Consider the following 20,432-nt stretch of genomic DNA (forward strand, 5'->3'; position numbering starts at 1 on the left):
ATAAGCATGTGTCGTATATTTAATCAATGTTCTACTGCTTTTGACTTTTCTCTTTCTCGTTCTGCACTTCGAAGAAATTTTCTCCTAATATTATCTCCACCTCGCCACACGTAACATCAAAATGAACTGGTTAAATAGATTGTAGATGGAATTGTAAATAGAAGTATAGTTATATAATAGTTAAGAATAGTACTATTAAGCTAAAATTGTATCATTTGGAAACATTGTATTTTCTGTTGATATGACGTCAACTTCACATCATCCACCTTTGCTCATAACTGCGAGTAGCGTCACGCCTTGTATTTTCTCTGAACCAGTTGAAAGCATCTACTACAACTTCAAAAAGGGTGATTATACTAGTATGAATATTTTCCTAGAAAATATTAACTGGCAGGATGTCACCATGAACATGAATGTCAACTCTGCTGTTATTACGGTCTTAAACATATTACTCTACTCGATTGATCAGTTCGTACCAAAACATATATCATCTCTTCCTATGAATCTACCTTGGAGCAATAATTATTTAAAACGCCTGAAACCCCGGAAAAGGTCTGCCTTGAGGAAATACTCAAAATTCAAAACGCACTATTACAAGGTCATGTATCACTCCACAAATCGGCGTTATAAATATGTGAACGACAGGCTCTACTCTTCGTATCAACGAAAAAATTCAAAGAAACCTACGACTTAACCCAAAAGGATTTTGGGGCTTCGTGGATTCACAACGGAAAGAATCCGGTCTCCCAACTGTCATGACTAATGGGCATATCGAACAGACGTCTACTGAAGGAATTTGTGATCTTTTTTTGGAGCAATTCTCTGGAGTTTTTTCGAACCATCTTCTCAACGAATCAGAAGTTCAGCAAGCTGCTGTCAATGTCCCGTTATATCCTGCAGTTGGCCAACATCCCATTGTCACCGCCGAGTACGTCGCCGAATGCTGTTCCTCTTTAAAATCATCGTCTAATCCGGGACCGGATGGCATCCCATCAATCATTTTAAAAAAATGTTCCTCCAGTTTATGTCTGCCTCTATCAGTGTTGTTCAACTTATCGCTGCGTACTGGAACTTTTCCGGATCACTGGAAAAAATCCTACATTTTTCCTGTCTTCAAGAAAGGTGATAAGCAGCAAGTCAAGAACTATATTGCTGCTCTATGTGCAATCTCAAAGCTGTTTGAAAAACTGGTCCAAAATTTTTTATCTCACAACTGCCTGGGTTATATATCAGAGGATCAACATGGCTTTATCCCAAAACGATCAACAACTACCAACCTACTTGTTTATTCGTCAACCATCACTAAGGCTTTTCAGAAAGGACAACAGGTTGATTCGATTTATACGGACTTTACAGCAGCCTTTGATAAAATCAATCATAAAATCGCCGTAGCCAAATTCGAGCGTCTCGGATTCTCCGGGCCTCTCCTGAACTGGCTTCAGTCATATCTGAGCAATCGAGAAATGGCAATTAAAATTGGAGATTGCATTTCATCCTATTTTCCAATGACTTCAGGAGTGCCCCAATCTTGGGGCACTTGTTTTCATCATTTATTTAAACGACATCAATTTGTTGCTCAAGTCTTTCAAGCTCTCATTTGCCGATGATTTCAAGCTGTACTGGATTATAAAAAATCTCGATGATGCGTCGTTCCTACAATCACAACTGAATTTGTTTTCAAACTGGTGTGATTTAAATCAGATGGTACTCAATGCTGACAAATGTTCTTTGATGTCATTCTCCCGCAAACGTTCTGTGATTAGCTACGACTACAAAATCGGTTCCACTAGTCTCCGGCGAGAATCTTCTGTCAGAGACCTCGGGGTGATGTTAGATTCTAAGCTAACGTTTAGAGAGCATATTGCGTACGTAACTTCTAAAGCCTCTCGCACCCTCGGCTTTATATTCCGAATTTCAAAGCATTTCGATGATGTCCACTGCCTCAAAGCACTCTATTGTTCTTTAGTCAGATCGATTTTAGAATAATGTTCCGCAGTGTGGACTCCATATTACCAGAACAATATTGCTAGAATAGAATCCGTTCAACGCAAATTTATACGCTTCGCTTTACGCCGCCTTCCATGGAGAGATCCTTCAAATTTACCCAGCTATGAAGACCGTTGCAAGCTTATAGATTTAGAGCTCTTAACAGTCCGTCGCAATACCGTGCTGTGCCCTTATTCCGTTCACCTAAGACAATGCGCTATGTCTAAAAGCTCTAAAAAACAGCCGTTTAGTATTTTGAAGCTGCAATTTCGCTACATAGTATCATTTGCTATATACAATTGAAAATAAAATATGTTGGGATGCATTCATAGACTTAGGTTCGCATAGTGAGAACAAACTTGAGCAATTCTGTGGTCCTAATTCCAATCATCTGAAATGGCATTGTTCCTAATTCCGTTCATTCGTGTTCCTAATTCCAATCACCCGAAAAACATTTGATTTCTTGGAGATGCTAATACCAGGCATCATTTTTCTCACAAATCCATCTTTTCATTTATTATAATATTGCAAATAAAAAGCTTAAAATGTAATTTCCTTCCAAATTTAAAATACAATGAATGATATTTCCTTGGTATAGCCAAGGTGACTGTTTTTTCGTTTGTTTTACTTACCATTTGAGATATATTCAACATGAACATGGATGCTAGCTGCCTAGTTGCATTAGGTACCACAGAAAAGGACATATACGATTCCTTATCGGAGTTTTACACCTTATCCTCAACGTAATTTTGACTAGAGCCTGGATACTAGGCCTTTAATTCTGACCTGAACCTTCCAAAGCAATGTCTCTGTTTGTTTGGAATTGTTCGTACCACTGTTTCGTTCAAATTGAATATTCTTTAAAGTTCCGGTTCTTTAAAGTACCGGATAACCCTACTTCTACGAAGTATTAACGGATTTCGGTAAAACATAACCTTATTTGCAGCTCAGAGAGGGCAGTTTTTTTTATAGAAATTCGCCAAGAAATTTCCGGATAAAGCTTTTAAACAAGAAAGCCGCAATTATGGATTGTGCTGTTTAAAACTGTCTGTATTCTCCGGAAACCCTTTCTTAACATTGTCCAGCATTCACTTTATAATCCATCATTAAATCATTAACTGAAAAACCTGTATTTTCCCGGCACGAGTTGAAAAAGGTCCCATAACCTGTCGTTAATTCCTTTCGGTCTGCCTGCTTGCGGGATAGAATTTCATATGTTCACCATTCATATGGCTTCATGTACGAAGTACGTTTTCTTGCTCATAGATTTTAATCTCAAACATAGAATTTTCGGAATCCATCCTCCAAACCCAATGAACGGAATAAGGAACGAGTAGATTTAGATGTACCCTTATTCCGGTCAAGATATTTTACACTTTTCAGCATTTTCTATCGGGAAAATACAGGCAACAATTTGGTAATACGCTATAATGTTACCTGTTTTGTTTTGTTATGCTGCTTTGTTCGAAATCCAGGGCAAATTTTCACTTAAAAATGCTTAAATATTATGACAGACGTTTTTAGCATCTGGGTTAATGAAAACACCCAGGTAACCAATAAGCATTAAAGTAAGCACTATAGTAGCATTATACTGGCATTGCATATGCTCCGTGCTGTATATAAGCATTTCGAAAACTTGGCTGTTCTAAATAAGCATTCTCAAAGCCATCATGAGAGGCATAGTTTTAAAATAGCATTCTGAATGCACAATGTTGTTTTTCGTTAACTGCAATGGAACAGCTACATTAGTGCCACTTTAAGGCCTGTAGTGTTCATACGTCAAACGTTTTCCAATATGGAACCATATAGCGGGGACTATTTGTCCAATGAACTTACATTTGAAAATAGAAATCGGTACGTGCAGAATGTTTTTTCCATTCCGACCATTGACAGGAGTACTTGTCGTTAACCTAACCCTACCACTAATAGTTTCGCTACATTTTATTATTCCATTGCACTATTTTTGATGGAAGCATTAAAGCAGCACTACTGTAGCTGTTTCATTGCAACTGGCTATGACGTTTGTGACAGTTACATTCTGAGATGAGTTAGATTAAGTTTCAATGTTCCTGAAAGGGGATTGTGTTTATGTTTGTAAAATTATTTCCGCTACCATCTCTCTCTTATGGGCCAGCTGGTAAGGGCGATGACAACTACAGCGTCGGATGGCAAGAGCCGCGAGTTCGAATCCCGCTCGAAGAAAGTAAAAAAATTATGTTCCATTTCAAATATGAAAATAACAGTAACTATATAATATGAAAAAAAAATATGTAAAAAAAGAATTAGAAAAAAATGCTATTAAAAACATTTTTTTCTTGTTTTTAAAATTAAGCATTTATTCAGCATTTCGGATGCTGAATAAATGCTACTCAGCAAAATTTCTACTTTATCGATAAAGTAGGATTGAGCATTTAAGCAGCCATATATTGGGCCAAACCCTACATTAAAATAGCATTAAAGGCGACTATAGGACTTATTGGCATTTAATGTGTTGCAGTAAAGGCACATATAATGATACTAAAATGCTTTATATAATGCTTACTGGTTACTTGGGCAGTCAAAATGGCGCTCGTAGTGACGACCAACAAATTTTGTTTAAATTTTCACTATTATTCGCTAAAACTGACGCTGGTTTTCATTTCATTTCATGCATACATAACCATAGAAAAATACAAGGATATTTTTCTGTTGTTTTTAGACAAAAACTCTTTATTATTTATCATTTTGTCTTGCGTGAACGGAATTAGGCGCTGATTGGAATAAGGACACAGCACGGTACTTCTCGGGCGATATTCATTGCAGACCTCTTGCAATCGAGAATCGACTGCCCCCCACTGCTTTCCATGCTAAACATCAATGTTAGCCATAGGAATCTTCGCTCTCGTTCTCTCCTCTTTCTTCATGGTGCACGAACTAATTATGGTCACAACGAGCCATTTACTAGCATGTGCCGTATATTCAATAACTGCTCTATTGGATTTGATTTCCATTCATCTCGTAACACTCTCCGTACGAACTTTTCTCACCTTCTAAACGACAATCAGTAGTAGCTAGGCCTAGATTTAAGTTTATTGTTGGATGTAATTTTAAGTCGAATTGTATCATTTGGATATTGTAATCTGTTGATGCATAGAAAAGATGAGGAGGTTTTGTGCCCGCTTGAGTGAGAACTAATGAATTTCTAACTGTTCAATTCAAGCGGGCTTTTCCCTGCTCCCAATAAATAAATAAAAAATAAATAAATAAAATAAGAGGAGGGTTTGCGCCCATTTGAGAAAGAGCGCAAAGTGCTCTACTCAAACGGGCTTTTCCCTGCTCCAAAGAAATAAAGAAATAAAGAAATCACTGGTTACTTGAGTCTGCCAAAAATCTCAACATTTTGTTCGAGGAACAGTTTGGTTTCCGACGTGGTCGATCAACCGTACACCAACTGACCCAAGTTACCAACGTCCTCAGACGGAACCCAGATGAATGCACCACTAGGTGTTCCAATCTGCCAAATTCACGATTCAGCCATCTTGGATTTTAGTATGGGAGAGCCAGCCGATTTGTTTTTGTTTTGCACTGAGAATGAATTTTTCACCCCCGCTTTCTTCTCTTCCACAAACTTAAAAGATTAGAGCACCTGGTACTGTATTGGACGGAACAAGTTTGTCTCAAAAACATCCGCCATTGCCTACTCGATGTTGAGGAGTCATTCGACAATGCATGGCATGATGGCCTGGTGTACAAACTACAACGCTACAATCTTCCCAGCTACCTGGTGAAAATCATCAACAATTACCTGTCGGCACGGACATTCCGGGTCTGAATCAGCGGAGCGAGTTCCAATGCGCACAACATCGTCACAGGCGTCCCCCACGGCAGTATCCTTGGGCCCCTGCTTTTCAACCTGCTCACCTCCGACATGCCAGAAACTCCAGAAGGCGGCATTTTGTCTCTGTTCGCAGATGACACCTCCATCGTCTACAACGGTAGAGTGATCAGAGCGCTAGTGGCAAAACTCCAACGAGGCCTGGATGCCCTGACAGAATACCTCAACAGCTGGAAGATCTGTATCAACGCGGCGAAGACCCAGGTCATCATTTTCCCCCACTCTAAATTCCCTAAACATGTTGGCACAACTGCGGAATGGGCCAATAAGGCCGACCACCTTGGCTTGACCCTCGACAGCAAGCCTATGTTCAGGCAACAGGTTGACAAGACAGTGACGAAGTGTAACGTTTTGTTGAAACTGCTGTACCCTTTGATCAACCGTCGGTCGTCATTGTCCCTGAAAAATAAGCTTGCTGTCTACAAGCAAATCATCCTTCCTGTGATCGAATACGGCATGTCGGTCTGGGATAGCTGCGCTAAAACCCACCACCTCAAACTTCAACGGGTCCAAAACAAATTTCTGAGGATGATACTCAGAACCCCACCCAGGAAAAGAACATCCGAGGTCCACCATCTGGCCGGGATTTAATTTATTTAGTGTACATCTAAACAGATAACACTGAATCAACAATTTGACGCCACAATACACGGTTCGAGGTCGCATCTCTCTATCCTCGAATACGCCCCACGCTCGCCAAGTCGTTTTGCATCTGGTCTGCCCATCTCGCTCGCTGCGCTCCACGCCGTCTCGTACCTGCCGGATCGGAAGTGAACACCATCTTTGCAGGGTTGCTGTTCGGCATTCTTGCAACATATCCTGCCCATCGTACCCTTCCGGCTTTAGCTACCTTCTGGACACTGGGTTCGCCGTAGAGCTGGGCGAGCTCGTGTTTCATTCTTCGCCGCCACACACTGTCTTCTTGCACACCGCCAAAGATGGTCCTAAGCACCCGTCTCTCGAATACTCCTAGTGCTTGCAAGTCCTCCTCGAGCATTGTCCATGTTCCATGTCCGTAGAGGACAACCGGGCTTATTAGCATCTTGTACATGACACATTTGGTGCGGTGGCGAATCTTTTTTGACCGCAGTTTCTTTTGGAGCCCGTAGTAAGCCCGACTCCCGAGCAATGTCTGAAAACTTAATGAGAGCATATAGAAAACATATTTTGATATTGATATCAAATCGAAATCATAATTTGTTTTCAAATATGAATCATCATTACTGATTGCATATTTTGATCTCATTTTGCTGTTGATTTCTAAATTGTATGATCTGACATCAAACTGTGTACTTATTTTGTTATCGGAACCAATATCAAAATTAGTTTTCGATTTGTTCTCATCGACAACAGGAATAGTTTTCGATTTGATGTCACAGTAAGATTTTTCTGCTGTAGATTTTGATCTTTTAACCGTTAAAACGACCAAAAGGATATCAACCTGAGTTATCAAAATTAGGCGATTTCACAACAACAAAATTAGTTATCGATTTGCTCTCAAGCTTTGCTCGGGCTTCCACTCCTTCTTATTTAAGGACTAACATTGTTATCAGCCGTTAGCAAGGATCCGAGGTAGACGAATTCTTCGACTACCTCGAAGGTATCCCCGTCTTCACGTTTCAGGCGGGTGTACAGTTCTGCCACCTTTGCAAATGTTCGGCCGACAATGTCCATGTCATCCGCGAAACAAATAAATTGACGGGATCTGTTGAAAATCGTACCCCGGCTGTTACACCCGGCACTCCGCATGACACCTTCTAACGCAATGTTGAACAACAGGCACGAAAGTCCATCACCTTGTCTTAGTCCCAGCGCGATTCGAACGAACCGGAGTGTTCGCCCGAAATCTTCACACAGTTTTGCACACCATCCACTGTTGCTTTGAACAGTCTGGTAAGCTTCCCAGGGAAGCTGTTCTCGTCCATAACTTTCCATAGCTCTACGCGGTCTATACTGTCGTATGTCGCCTTGAAATCAACGAACAGATGGTGCGTTGGGACCTGGTATTCACGGCATTTTTGGTTATAATTTTTTTATTGTAAATATTAGTGTACATAGTAGTTAGGTTATCAAATTTTACAAACAAATTGATGTTTCCTGAAAGCTAAATTGCCAAAATAGACAACTTTTTAATAAGAAAATTATTTTGAGCTTTTTAGTGGAATATCTTCACTTGTCATAAGACGAGTTTATACAATCCCATTGAATTCCACCACTTAATTGTATCTTGACAGATACGTATTTCGACCTCAACAGTAAGGCCGTCTTCAGTGTCTTGTACTTGACTCGACTCGATGCGAGCAAATCGGTTAAGGGTAAGTGCCTGAAAAGTGGGCTAGACTTTTTGCGCACATACACACACATACACACACACATACACACACACACAGACATCACCTCGATTCGTCGAGCTGAGTCGATCGGTATATAACACTATGGGTCTCCGAGCCTCCTATAAAAAGTTTGTTTTTGGAGCGAACATATAGCTTACTATACTTACTATACTTACTTACTATACTATAGCTATAGCTTACATATACTTTGTATACGAGAAAGGCAAAAAGAAAGATAATCAACACAGAATACAACACTAGGCTATACGATTTTAACTTTGCAAATGCTTTCTTTCGTGCAAGGTACAAGGCAGACGGAAGAGGTGAGATAAACGATCATTTAGTTATACCGACTGAGAATTGAGAATTCTTGAGAATTCTACACGCAAAAAAAGCGTTCTCGAATTCGTGAAGCAGCAAAAATACACCGTGATTTAACTCATGGATTCGGGAACACCAGTCACGTTTTCCAGAACGTTCCAGAAATCGTGACTGAATTCCCGAATCCGTGACTGTTGTTCCCGAAAAAATACACCGTGAACTCGTTAGTTCACGAATTCATAAACGCTTTTTCTGCGTGTAAAGATCGCATTTTTGTCGTTTTGCCTCACCACCATTCTCTCAGCCGTATTCACCTAATAAAACACAATTCGTAGTCATAAATCCATAGGAACAGTTTTATTCATCTAGTCAATGTTCTTCCAAGCCTACCCTCCATCAGTTTGGGAAATTCGTGCTGTAGTTGACAATTCTCAATCAAATTGGTTGATATTCAGTAAAAGAATTTTATTCGTTTCTACCGATTGGATACACATACACATTATCTAATCAGTCTAATCAATTTATATCATATTCCTGTTCAATCTTCGTTTGAGAAGTTTACATTGCCAGTGTTCAATTAACCGTTTTACATTTTATGTTGGCACTGGTTAACATATTAATTCTACATTTTTACTCTAAATGCGTTCCACATATTGTTCGATATATTGGAGAAGTTTTGATTCTGTTTCAAGAAAATTCCTTATAACCTCATGCAAAATTTAATTTACGTAGCCAAACACGTACCAAAACGATTTCCTTTTATGTTTGATAGTAGAAGTCGGTCCCAAGTGTGTTAAATTTCAAACATTTTGATCTAGTGAAAGGGTTTTTTATCCACATTATTGTTGTCATCATGAGCGAATGGGGGTGGTTTTATATCCACCTGCGTTGAAGTGATGGTGAATGGATTGTCAGCGTAGGTGTTTCGTCTCATCAGCCAATCAGGGTTTGCGGTACAGCATTCATCGTTGGACGGAGCTCTCGAGCGATCGAAGTTTACCTGTAAAAATATACGAGAATAGTCTTTAAAGTGCCATATGATCTAAATTTTACTTTGTAGTTAAATTCACTCAGAATTATTACACAAACCAAACATTCTGTGAACTTACCTGTGGATCATCCTCAAGTCCTAAAGTGCTTCGAATTCGCCTGTTGATAGCCTCCGCTGTCAGTGTATAGTTGATGGGATTCATCGAACTACGTGCGTAGCTCTCGAAGGAGTCCATTGGCTTCATCAATGAATCGTCCATAAAAGGATTCCGCATTTTCTTTTCCACTGAAGCATACGCTTCATCGTAGTAATGCTGCATGGTAAGTTTCTGGCGTTTTCGGTAATTGTCTAGCTCGTCTTGATGATAATAACCACCAGTGTCAACCGGATTTCTTGGACGTTTCCGTCCCGGCTGCTCGATCTTGAATTCTATTGGTTGATTGTCTAGCGAGGTAGCAGCTGATGGCTGCTGGCTAAGGTCCAACGTTTCTGGCTCTTCATTGTCCGCGTTGGAATTGGCATGAATATCCGGCAGATCAATGTCATTTTCATCCGGACTGCAACATTACATTATATGATCAGAAAAGCATCTTTCCGTAATCGAAACGCATGCAACATGCAAATCATGCATAGTTATAAATAGGAAAACAGATTTCGTTTGAAGGACAACAAATTGGAATTTATTCCTATTTGTATTCGTCTGATAAGCAATGGTAAATTCGTAAGCTATCATCGAACGAAATCTGTGATAATTTAAAAAAGTATTTGACATTTTGAGAAAAAGAAGATTTTTATCTGTGATATTACTTTTTTCGGCTTATACCTAAGATTAATCTATATTTTTTAGTTGATCCCATTCCCTTTGTTACAATGGTTATATTTCAGAGCGTCGATTGGTGCATATATTGATAAAATAATGTTTACTACAAAATGTTACCTACAATGTTGTGCCATTATCGAACGCGTAATAAGTGTCCTCAAAATACATACCATTTTAGAAGTATCCAAACCTTTGCCACTTCTTGAAATTTAAGGCACGAGCTATAAAGAAAGAAACATAAAGTGAGTTAAAATGTGTCGGCCCGAGCAGCAAGCAGACCCCTAATAAAATGAATAAAGTTGAGAAAAAAAACACTACATATATGGAAATACAGAAGATGTCCAAAATAACTGAGATAGGCAAATTTTTGGCATGATTAGATGTGTTGTAGTAATGTAAATTATTATCCGATTTTGACAATTCAGGAATGCCTGAACTAGAAATTTAATGTAGTTTCACAATAAGTTCATGAAGCAGACCATAGCTACCGGATACCGGAGATATTCCGGGTTCAGGGTAGGCTCAGAACCGTAAATTTGAAGTGGGTATTAGGATAAGTTGGGTTAAAAACATACTAATATAAGTAACCATAAATAAAGTAGTTCTCTTTCTGATTGGAACCATATGTTGAAATTCAAAATCGGACCAGAATCAAGTGAGATATGGCCATTTGTTTAGAATCGATGCCGATCTATCTTTTCAAAAGGGACCAGCCACAAATTCATTTGAATCAATCTTTTTGGCGGATCTTCAATTATGATTACATTCCAGAAATCTTCTGATACGTCAAGAATGAAAAACCAACCAAAAAGACGGATCCTGAAGTCGCTAGGGTGCCCCGGGGGAACCTGTAGAAGGGGACATTTAGTTTTTGGCAACAAAACTATTCATTCGAAGTGTTCGCTCGTACCAATATGTCCAGACCTCACTGTAGATTTGATTATCTTTGTATGAAAAATTTTGTCTTAATTATCCGTACTGTACTGACGTCTGGACGAAACCAAAAGGGTAAGTGCTTGTCCGTTGTTATATTTGTAATTAATTATTGTTAATAAATGTTTACAGTTTCGAGTGTCTGGCGGAACGCAACACTGGAAAACACGTTTCTGTCCAACGTCCGAAAACGAACGCGGCGGGATGAATTCCCGTCGTAACACGAAGGTTCTTTTTTCATGGTTTTCTTTCAGGAAGAGAGGTATGAATATAAAATGAACGATTGACGACTTCGACTTCCGGAATCTATAGATTGCCCCAGGGATACCTGCAGAAAAATGCATTTTTGTTTTTGCACCAAAGCTAGTCATTCGACGGTTTTTTTCATGGTTTTCGATAAGGAAGCGAGGTATAAATATATAGCTTTCGGGACCAACTGATTGCTCCGGGGGAACCTGTAGATGTTAGCACCAAAAGAAGTATGACTGGTTTTACGGACGGGAATAGGGGGTGCTGCCCAAATGGTCCCGCTCCCTATACAAATCTTTAAAATCCATTGAAACATAAAGGACCTATTAATGTTACAAATCTTACATGATTTCGTGACGGTCCTCAATTCTGAAATTTTCATTTTACACCCTGTATCCGAGTCTTCCCCTTCAATCGATTCAATTAATTGATTCAAAGCGAATCAATCGATTCGCAAACTCTCCACCAATTCGCCAGTAGTATTGAAGCTTTTGATTATCAACGCTAAACTATTAAAATTTTAGTTTTTTGAAGCATCATGCATCTCCTAAACAGCGTGTTCCAATCCTTGATAATTGCCTGCTTTTAGGGTATTATCAATTATTGAGTGGGAGGTGCTGCTAAAGGGGTCGTTCAAAAATGATGTCACAGGTTGTAGGGGGGGAGGGGGTCTAAGATTTTGTGACAGTACATGTACTAGGTATATAAAAAAAGCATGACAGGGGGGAGGGGGGATCTTGAAATCCCAAAAAGTAGTGGACGTCATATTTGAATCGCCCCAAAGCTGGGAAGTAGTGTCGGTGGAATCGTTCCTTTTCTTCTATATAGAGCGGAATGATTGGTTCAGTGTACTATATTTGGTTTTACGTGGTTTACGTCGAGAGGTCTTTAAACAACTGAACATGTTGGAGTAAAAGTATGTGGGCGACAATTTTCTGAATACTTTAAGGTCTGAGGGAAGCTCTCTCGCCGTAGAGCGCTATTTTCGTACTAAAATGTCTATAACTCGGAATTGGGAACGAATTTCGCTTATCCCAACTGACAATCTCTTTGAAATTTATCAAGGAATGTTCCTGCAATATTTTATGGACCTACTATTTCCCAAATTTGAATAAAGCTCTAAATACTGAACTATTGTAGAACTGAAATTTTCGCTTCTCAGTACCTCTCTCCGATGATTTGAGGCATAAAGGAACCGAATTTCGCAAAATCCAACTGACAAAAGTTTTGAATTTTTCCAACGATTATTTTGATGTAATAAAATGTATATGTCACCGCAATAAATTTTGAAGGAAGCTCTTTTTACTTCGACCAAGTTTTTTTAAATTCCATACAAAAGTTACCATTTCGAAAGAGCAGCCAACAGCATATTTTCTTGTGGCGCACGTATCTAGCGTGACACTAGAAAAAAGCGTATTCCTATTTGTGAACACGAGGAAACCAAATATATAAATTGAAATCAAATATAGGAATGAGATCAGATAAAAAATTGAAAATAAATTAGACAAATAAAACAAATAAGCAAAATAAAACAAATAAGACAAATAAAGCAAATAAGACAAATAGGACAAATAAGAAAAACAAGACAAATTCCTACGGAAGTCCCTCCAGGTATTCCCTCAGAAGTTCCTCCAGAAGTTCCTCCGGGAATTTCTCCGGAAGTTCCTCCAGGAATTCCTCCGGAAGTTCCTCCAGGAATTTCTCCGGAAGTTCCTCCGGGAATTCCTCGCGAAGTTCCTCCAGGAATTCCTCGCGAAGTTCCTCCAGGAATTCCTCGCGAAGTTCCTCCAGTAATTCCTCCGGAAGTTCCTCCTGCAATTCCTCCGGAAGTTCCTCCTGCGATTCCTCGCGAAATTCCTCAAAGAATTCCTCCGGAAGTTCCTCCAGAAATTCCTCCGGAAGTTCCTTCAGGAATTCCTCCGGAAGTTCCTTCAGGAATTCCTCCGGAAGTTCCTTCAGGAATTCCTCCGGAAGTTCCTTCAGGAATTCCTCCGGAAGTTCCTCCAGGAATTCCTCCGGAAGTTCCTCCAGAAATTCCTCCGGAAGTTCCTCCAGGAATTCCTCCGGAAGTTCCTCCAGGAATTCCTCCGGAAGTTCCTCCAGGAATTCCTCCGGAAGTTCCTCCAGGAATTCCTCCGGAAGTTCCTCTAGGAATTCCTCCGAAAGTTCCTCTAGGAATTCCTCCGGAAGTTCTTTCAGGAAATTCTCCTGAAGTTCCTGCAAGAATTTCTCCGAAAGTTCCTCCTGGAATTCCTCCGGAAGTTCCTTCAGGAATTTTCTGGGAAATTCCTCCAGGAAATCCTATGAAAGTTCCTCCAGGAATTCCTCCGGAAGTTCCTCCAGGAATTCCTCCGGAAGTTCCTCCAGGAATTCCTCCGGAAGTTCCTCCAGGAATTCCTCCGGAAGTTCCTCCAGGTATTCCTCCGGAAGTTCATCCAGGAATTCCTCCGGAAGTTTCTCCAGAAAGTCCTCCGGAAGTTCCTCCAGGAATTCCTCCGGAAGTTCCTCCAGGAATTCCTCCGGAAGTTCCTCCAGGAATTCCTCCGGAAGTTCCTCCAGGAATTCCTCCGGAAGTTCCTCCAGGAATTCCTCCGGAAGTTCCTCCAGGAATTCCTCCAGGAATTCCTCCAGGAATTCCTCCGGAAGTTCCTCCAGGAATTCCTCCGGAAGTTCCTCCAAGAATTCCTCCGGAAGTTCCTCCAGGAATTCCTCCGGAAGTTCCTCCAGGAATTCCTCCGGAAGTTCCTCCAGGAATTCCTCCGGAAGTTCCTCCAGGAATTCCTCCGGAAGTTCCTCCAGGAATTCCTCCGGAAGTTCCTCCGGAAGTTCCTCCGGAAGTTCCTTCAGGAATTCCTCCGGAAGTTCCTCCAGGAATTCCTCCGGAAGTTCCTCCAGAAAGTCCTCTGGAAGTTCCTCCAGGAATTCCTCCGGAAGTTCCTCCAGGAATTCCTCCGGAAGTTCCTCCAGGAATTCCTCCGGAAGTTCCTCCAGGAATTCCTCCGGAAGTTCCTCCAGGAATTCCTCCGGAAGTTCCTCCAGGAATTCCTCGGGAAGTTCCTCCAGGAATTCCTCCAGGAATTCCTCGGGAAGTTCCTCCAGGAATTCCTCCGGAAGTTCCTCCAGGAATTCCTCCGGAAGTTCCTCCAGGAATTCCTCCGGAAGTTCCTCCAGGAATTCCTCCGGAAGTTCCTCCAGGAATTCCTCCGGAAGTTCCTTCGGGTATTCCTCCGGAAGCTCCTTCGTGTATTCCTCCGGAAGCTCCTTCGGGAATTCCTCCGGAAGTTCCTTCAGGAATTCCTCCGGAAGTTACTTCGGGAATTTCTTCGCAAAGTTCCTTCGGGAATTCCTCCGGAAGCTCCTTCGGAAATTCCTCCGGAAGCTCCTTCGGGAATTCCCCTGGAAGTTCCTTCGGGTATTCCTCCGGAAGTTCCTTCTTGAATTCCTCCGGAAGTTTCTTCGGGAATTCCTCCGAAAGTTCCTTCGGGAATTCCTCCGGAAGTTCCTTCGGGAATTCCTCCGGAAGTTCCTTCGGGAATTCCTCCGGAAGTTCCTTCAGGAATTCCTCCGGAAGTTCTCTTATTTGTCTTATTTGTCTTACTTACACCAGCACCACTGTTATCACACAAATACTTTTCAATGCTTGTGTGGAAACCTTGTACAGAAATCCTCTCACGATATTTTCTAATGTTGTTCTAGAAACGGCTCATGTTTTCATTTTCCAAAACCAGCTGGAGTTTGCTTATTTTGATTTCTGCATTTCGTGATTGGTTGGCGCTGCTGCTGTTCTCTCGCCGAACCACTGCATGAGTGATATATTTCTTCCGCATTGTTACCAATTCCTTTTGTTCTCCGTTTATGGCAAATTCTCAAGCAATTGTAAACTGCATAATGATGAAATAATTTTGGCGACACTGACAGCGTCATTCTGGCGCGCTGAATTGGGCAATTTTCTCTCTCAGAGAGTGCTACCACGTGCTTTTTTAACGGAAAGCCCTTCCCTCAGACCTTAAAGATTCATTTACATATGAAAATATTTCTCTGAAAGCATTCATGTTCTCATAGAAAAATATTGAAGTACTGAAATTCCCGTTTTTTAGTGTCCACCCGTTACAATGGATACACTATGCGCAGGGTGTGTTACCGAACTATGGCCTGCAACAATGAAGGCGGTTTCATTCTATGCGTAGAATTTGCCATGAACTTTTTATAGGATCAGCTAGACTTAAAACCTTTTTTGGAACAAAATAGGGTAGACGGGATCAAGAAGTGAGGATTGAACGATCGATGAGAACGCACGTATCCACGCAGCTCGTTAAACAGGACGACCAAATTCTCCACGCGATAGAGTGTAACACGCCGGTTTAAGTGCTAAGCCCAAAACTGGGACCGGGGACATCGAAGTCCCAAACCCAATCGCCGGACGTTTTTCCCCGTGCATCGGAGTTGTTTATTCGGGCGAGTGAGCGAGTGCACATTGCGTCAACCTAGGCACAGGTTTGGTTGCTTCAGGCCAAGGGACTGTGTTCTCCCCTCGTGTGTCTCGGAAGTGTTGCCCCTCACCAAGTGAAGCCTCGTGTACCTCGGAGGTGTTACCCCTCACCAAGTGAACTCTAGTGAACCGCCACTCCGAACAGTGCCTACGACGATCCACGCCGAAAAGGAAAGCCGCTTATCGAAAAGGGACACGAATACGTGGGTGGTGGCGAGTCCTTGTGCTGGTGGCCGGTGAGCCCCCAAGTCATTACCGCGCCACACGTGGCGAGAGAGTGGCAGCCACAGTTTTGGAGGTGAGGGCTCTTGTGAGGTCCGGCGGGACTACCCCCGCTCACAGGCTGGCCCAAAATCCGATGCGCTGCCACCCCGCTCACGAGCCAAGGAACGTCATCGGAAAAAGCGCTATACCCACCCAGCGAAGCTACGGACTCCGAAGGTCCACATTTCGACGACCGAGCAACTCGCAAGGAAGCTAGGAAAGCCAGCACGATCCCTTACCGAGGGTTACCCTGGGAAATCGCTACGACGGCGGTCGGCCCATTCTGAGATCGACGAGACAACCCCCGAACCATCCTCAACCACGACCGGTATCGACTACGCCCACCCCCTCTCCAACAGCACGTAAGGTATGTTTCGGTCAAAGGTCTCTCTCCCATGCATGTGAAGGGCCCCACCGTATGCAGCACGGCCGCAACGTTCCCCTTTTACTCCCAACCTACCCACCCCATGCCAATTCCTTCCATAAAAAAAAAACTATGAACTGAATTTGTAATTGTATTGTTCTTTTTACACTGAGCCTTAGGTGCATGCTTGTTCCGTCCTCTTCTGTTGGTTGCTTATGTCCGCTGGTCTAGTTGTGAGTTTTCCCGAGAACGTGTGATGCCGACCTTACCTCTGGTCTGGAGTAGCCCTGAGCTAGCCGCGATTAGAGGTGTCGAGAATGTTTCCAACCCGAAAACATCCTAGACCGGACCGAGAATCGAACTCGCCGTCTCCAAATTGGCAGTCCTACGCCTTTGCTCGCAAGGCTACTAACGAACACTTCAGTTCGATCGAATCGCGCCGAGGACTAAGACAAGGTGATGGACTTTCGCGCCTGTTGTTCAACATTGCGCTAGAAGGTGTCTTGTGGAGAGCCGGGTGTAACAGCCGATGTACTATTTTCAACAGATTCCTTCAATTTATTTGTTTCGCGGAAGACATGGGCATTGTCGGCCGAACATTTGCAAAGGTGGCAGAACTGTCTGAAACGTGAAGCAACAAAAGTTGGACTGGTAGTAAATGCATCGAAGACAAAGTACATGCTTGTGGGCGGAACTGAGCGCAACAGAGCCCGCTTGGGAATCAGTGTTACGATAGACGGGGATACCTTCGAGGTGGTCGAGGAATTCATCTACCTTGGATCCTTGCTAACGCCTGATAATAATGTTAGTCGTGAAATACGAAGGCGCATAATCTGTGGAAGTCAGGCCTACTACGGGCTATGTTGTTCGCGGTCGGGCAACACCCAAATATAACTAGCCTGATTTGGGATATTATAGATTTGTTCTGTTCATTATTTATAAGGAAAACTGTGATCTGGCTGGAAAACTTAATAAAGCAAAATTAAATATTTCCGATGAATCGATACAGGCATCAAACATTATCTTCTTCTTATTGGCATTACATCCCCACACTGGGACAGAGCCGCCTCGCAGCTTAGTGTTCATTAAGCACTTCCACAGTTATTAACTGCGAGGTTTCTGAGCCAGGTTACCATTTGTGCATTCGTATATCATGAGGCTGGCACGATGATACTTTTATGCCCAGGGAAGTCGAGACAATTTCCAATCCGAAAATTGTCTAGACCGGCACCGGGAATCGAACCCAGCCACCCTCAGCATGGTCTTGCTTTGTAGCCGCGCGTCTTACCGCACGGCTAAGGAGGGCCCCATCAAACATTATATCTACCCTTTATTTTGTAAATTCTAAGAGATAAGTCTGTCAATCAATCAGTTTTGGGCGAGATGGAGCTCACTCGGACAATAAATTTATTTACACTCGCGGCCAAAAGTTTGGGTTGGCCATCGAAAAATATAGGCAAAAGTTTTTTACTGTATTTTTGCCGTCTTACATTCGATTTCAGGTATTGTTAGCTCAGTACACAGATTATGAGTAGCTCTTGCGGTGTTTGAAACGAACAATTTTAATTTTTTTATCTAGGTACTAAAATATTACTTTAAGATACACATTTTCCTTAAATAGGGGGAACTGTTCCGTTTTCCATTTCACTGAACATATATTCATCCCATGGCGAATCAAAGAAATACGGCATCAATTTCGTCGTTTCTTTTTGCTAACATGCGTGTTCACTGCTGGAAAAACCACAAAAATAAGAAACAAATCAAATTCCTTTTAATTGCTTTGTTTTTCGCGGGATGAATATCGGAGCTATGAGGAGCAGTAACCCTATATGTAGTTAAATAAGTTGATTTTTCTTGACATTGAGCCCACAAAATTTCGAAATAAAAAGTGGAATGGAACCCAATTTTTATCATTTTTGAGAAGCATTGATGAAATTCCGGCGGGAAAATTTTGTTTTATTTAAAAAACGAACAGTGGGTAATGTCTGTGACATAACCGCTAAGTGGACGTAGGACTTGACTTGACCATGCCTTTAAGATACATAATATGTCCAAATTTCTCACATCAACTATTTTGGATAAATAATCGGCGTTGCATACCATTCCTTGGCATAATCTTCTCATCAAACCGACACAGAAATCAAATCTACCTCGAACAAGAACCATCAAAAAAATTCAGGAAGTATCTGCCCGGTCACGAAATATTAGCCTCGACAGTGATAACCTTCCCACTGAAGGACTGCCTGAAATAAACCACAAGTTGGCTCAGCAGGGGATGTAGACTGTATCTCAGCCCTTCCACTGAAGAGCCTTCTAATCCGTGCGATAGCAACTGAAGGAGAACATTATTTTTAACTCTTAGAGCCTTGGAAAAGGCTGTTTGCTTCGGCTAAGTGCAAAAAGTAAGAAAACTATCTTTTCAAATAACCGCGAATTTCTAGTGATGGTATAAAAAAGACTGAATGCTCTGCGAGCGAATGCACTTTTCTTTTATACCTTATTTTGAATCTTCTCTGCTTCCCAATTGGTGGGCCAATCAGCTAGTGTCTTGTATCCCGCTTCTTTGTCAGCCAAAGCGTCATCATCATCAACGCGTTCGAGAAGGGCTTCTTCTTTTTTACGCTTGTTGCTCGCTGCTGGCGTCTATTTCCTAACGGGACTTTTCGCTAGATACAGGCCAATAAGCCGGGCAAGCGAGCTTAGAATTGCAGTTCAGGTGGGAAGTACGGGTTCTTTTCTGAGACAACATTGTTAGTAGTAGAAGGAAGGAAACACCCGGACATGGGATTTCGGGTGATAAGATTTAGAATTGGTAACATGGGACAATCATTCAGTCACGTTCGCTTTGTGTGCGGTCAGTATCAAACAATGTTTATCTACATATTTTTTATCAATGCCAAAAAATCCAACATTTGATGAAAAATCGATTGATAGTTTATTAATGTTTGAGCTGTTATCGGTGTTTTTTATCCAAATAAGATTATGTGAGAGATTTGGACATCTTATGAATCTTTAAAGGCATGGTCAAGCGAAGTCCTTCGTCCACTTCGCGGTTAAATCAGAAAAATTATCCACTGTTAGTATTGACGCTATTTATGAAAATCACGCATAAAATTTTATCTCTAGAATATTGGATTTGGCACCCAAGTACAATTTCTATCCCGAAGGGTATTGAAAGCATTGATATTGATCTCTATTATTGGCTCTCTGAAGAACCGTTTATTTTTTGAACATACATGCTGCATCATGTGGCTTTTCTTCAGCCTGTCTCGGCTCAGCACCGATGCCGGCCGGTCTCGGCTCGACTCTGCTGCTGCTGCCGGTATCTGCTCAGCATTGCTGCTTTGTCGGGTATGTAGGGTGGACTGCTGATGTACTGGCTAGGTTTCGGCTGATGATGGTCGCTTCGATGGTGTCGAGCCGAAAAAGCGGTCGGTGCAGACTTCATTCCCTGCTAAAAGGTGTGAGTGCTGTTCAATCGATGATGCGGTTGCTTCGCTTGTCCCGGTCAGAATGAAAGGAAAAATTGCGTTGCGCTATTTTATGGCTTCACGGCAGACCCAGCGGCTGCTCATTCGCTGGTGTCTGCACCAATCAGAACGTGGTAATGGAATGATGCAAGAATTATGCGGTACCCATATTTATAGGTTCTCTTGATCTCAATGTTTTTCATTGAAAACAGTTCCATGCCTATTGAAACAAGTTTTTCGGGTCTTATCAAGCATGGACATGGAAGGCATACTTGAAATCTGTCGATTGAGGGGCTTACCGCAGAAATTCGTCCACTGAGACGAACGCTATTAACGTT

At 41.8% G+C, this 20,432-nt stretch overlaps 1 protein-coding gene across 1 annotated transcript; it reads right to left on the reverse strand.

Annotated features, from left to right (window-relative positions):
- Positions 1–8,846: 8,846 nt before the first annotated feature.
- Positions 8,847–15,683, reverse strand: LOC134222252 (uncharacterized). The gene is made up of 4 exons (XM_062701395.1): positions 15,649–15,683; positions 10,496–10,546; positions 9,624–10,062; positions 8,847–9,514 (listed from the first exon to the last, which is right to left on the reverse strand). The coding sequence occupies exons 1-4, from the start codon at positions 15,681–15,683 to the stop codon at positions 9,329–9,331; spliced, it is 711 nt and encodes a 236-aa protein (XP_062557379.1). The 3' UTR covers positions 8,847–9,328.
- Positions 15,684–20,432: the final 4,749 nt, after the last annotated feature.

Source organism: Armigeres subalbatus, chromosome 3, assembly GCF_024139115.2.
Source record: "Armigeres subalbatus isolate Guangzhou_Male chromosome 3, GZ_Asu_2, whole genome shotgun sequence".
NCBI classification, from domain to species: Eukaryota; Metazoa; Arthropoda; class Insecta; order Diptera; family Culicidae; genus Armigeres; species Armigeres subalbatus.

What these genes read in the sequence shown, in the direction of transcription:
- LOC134222252 (XM_062701395.1), bottom strand. Translation starts at nt 15,683, where the DNA reads ATGAAACCGCCTTCATTGTTGCAGGCCATAGTTCG. An exon ending in GTTTGGATACTTCTAAAATG is followed by an intron (nt 10,063 to 10,495) that starts GTATGTATTTTG and finishes GTAATGTTGCAG; the next exon opens with TCCGGATGAAAATGACATTG. An exon ending in GACTTGAGGATGATCCACAG is followed by an intron (nt 9,515 to 9,623) that starts GTAAGTTCACAG and finishes ATATTTTTACAG; the next exon opens with GTAAACTTCGATCGCTCGAG.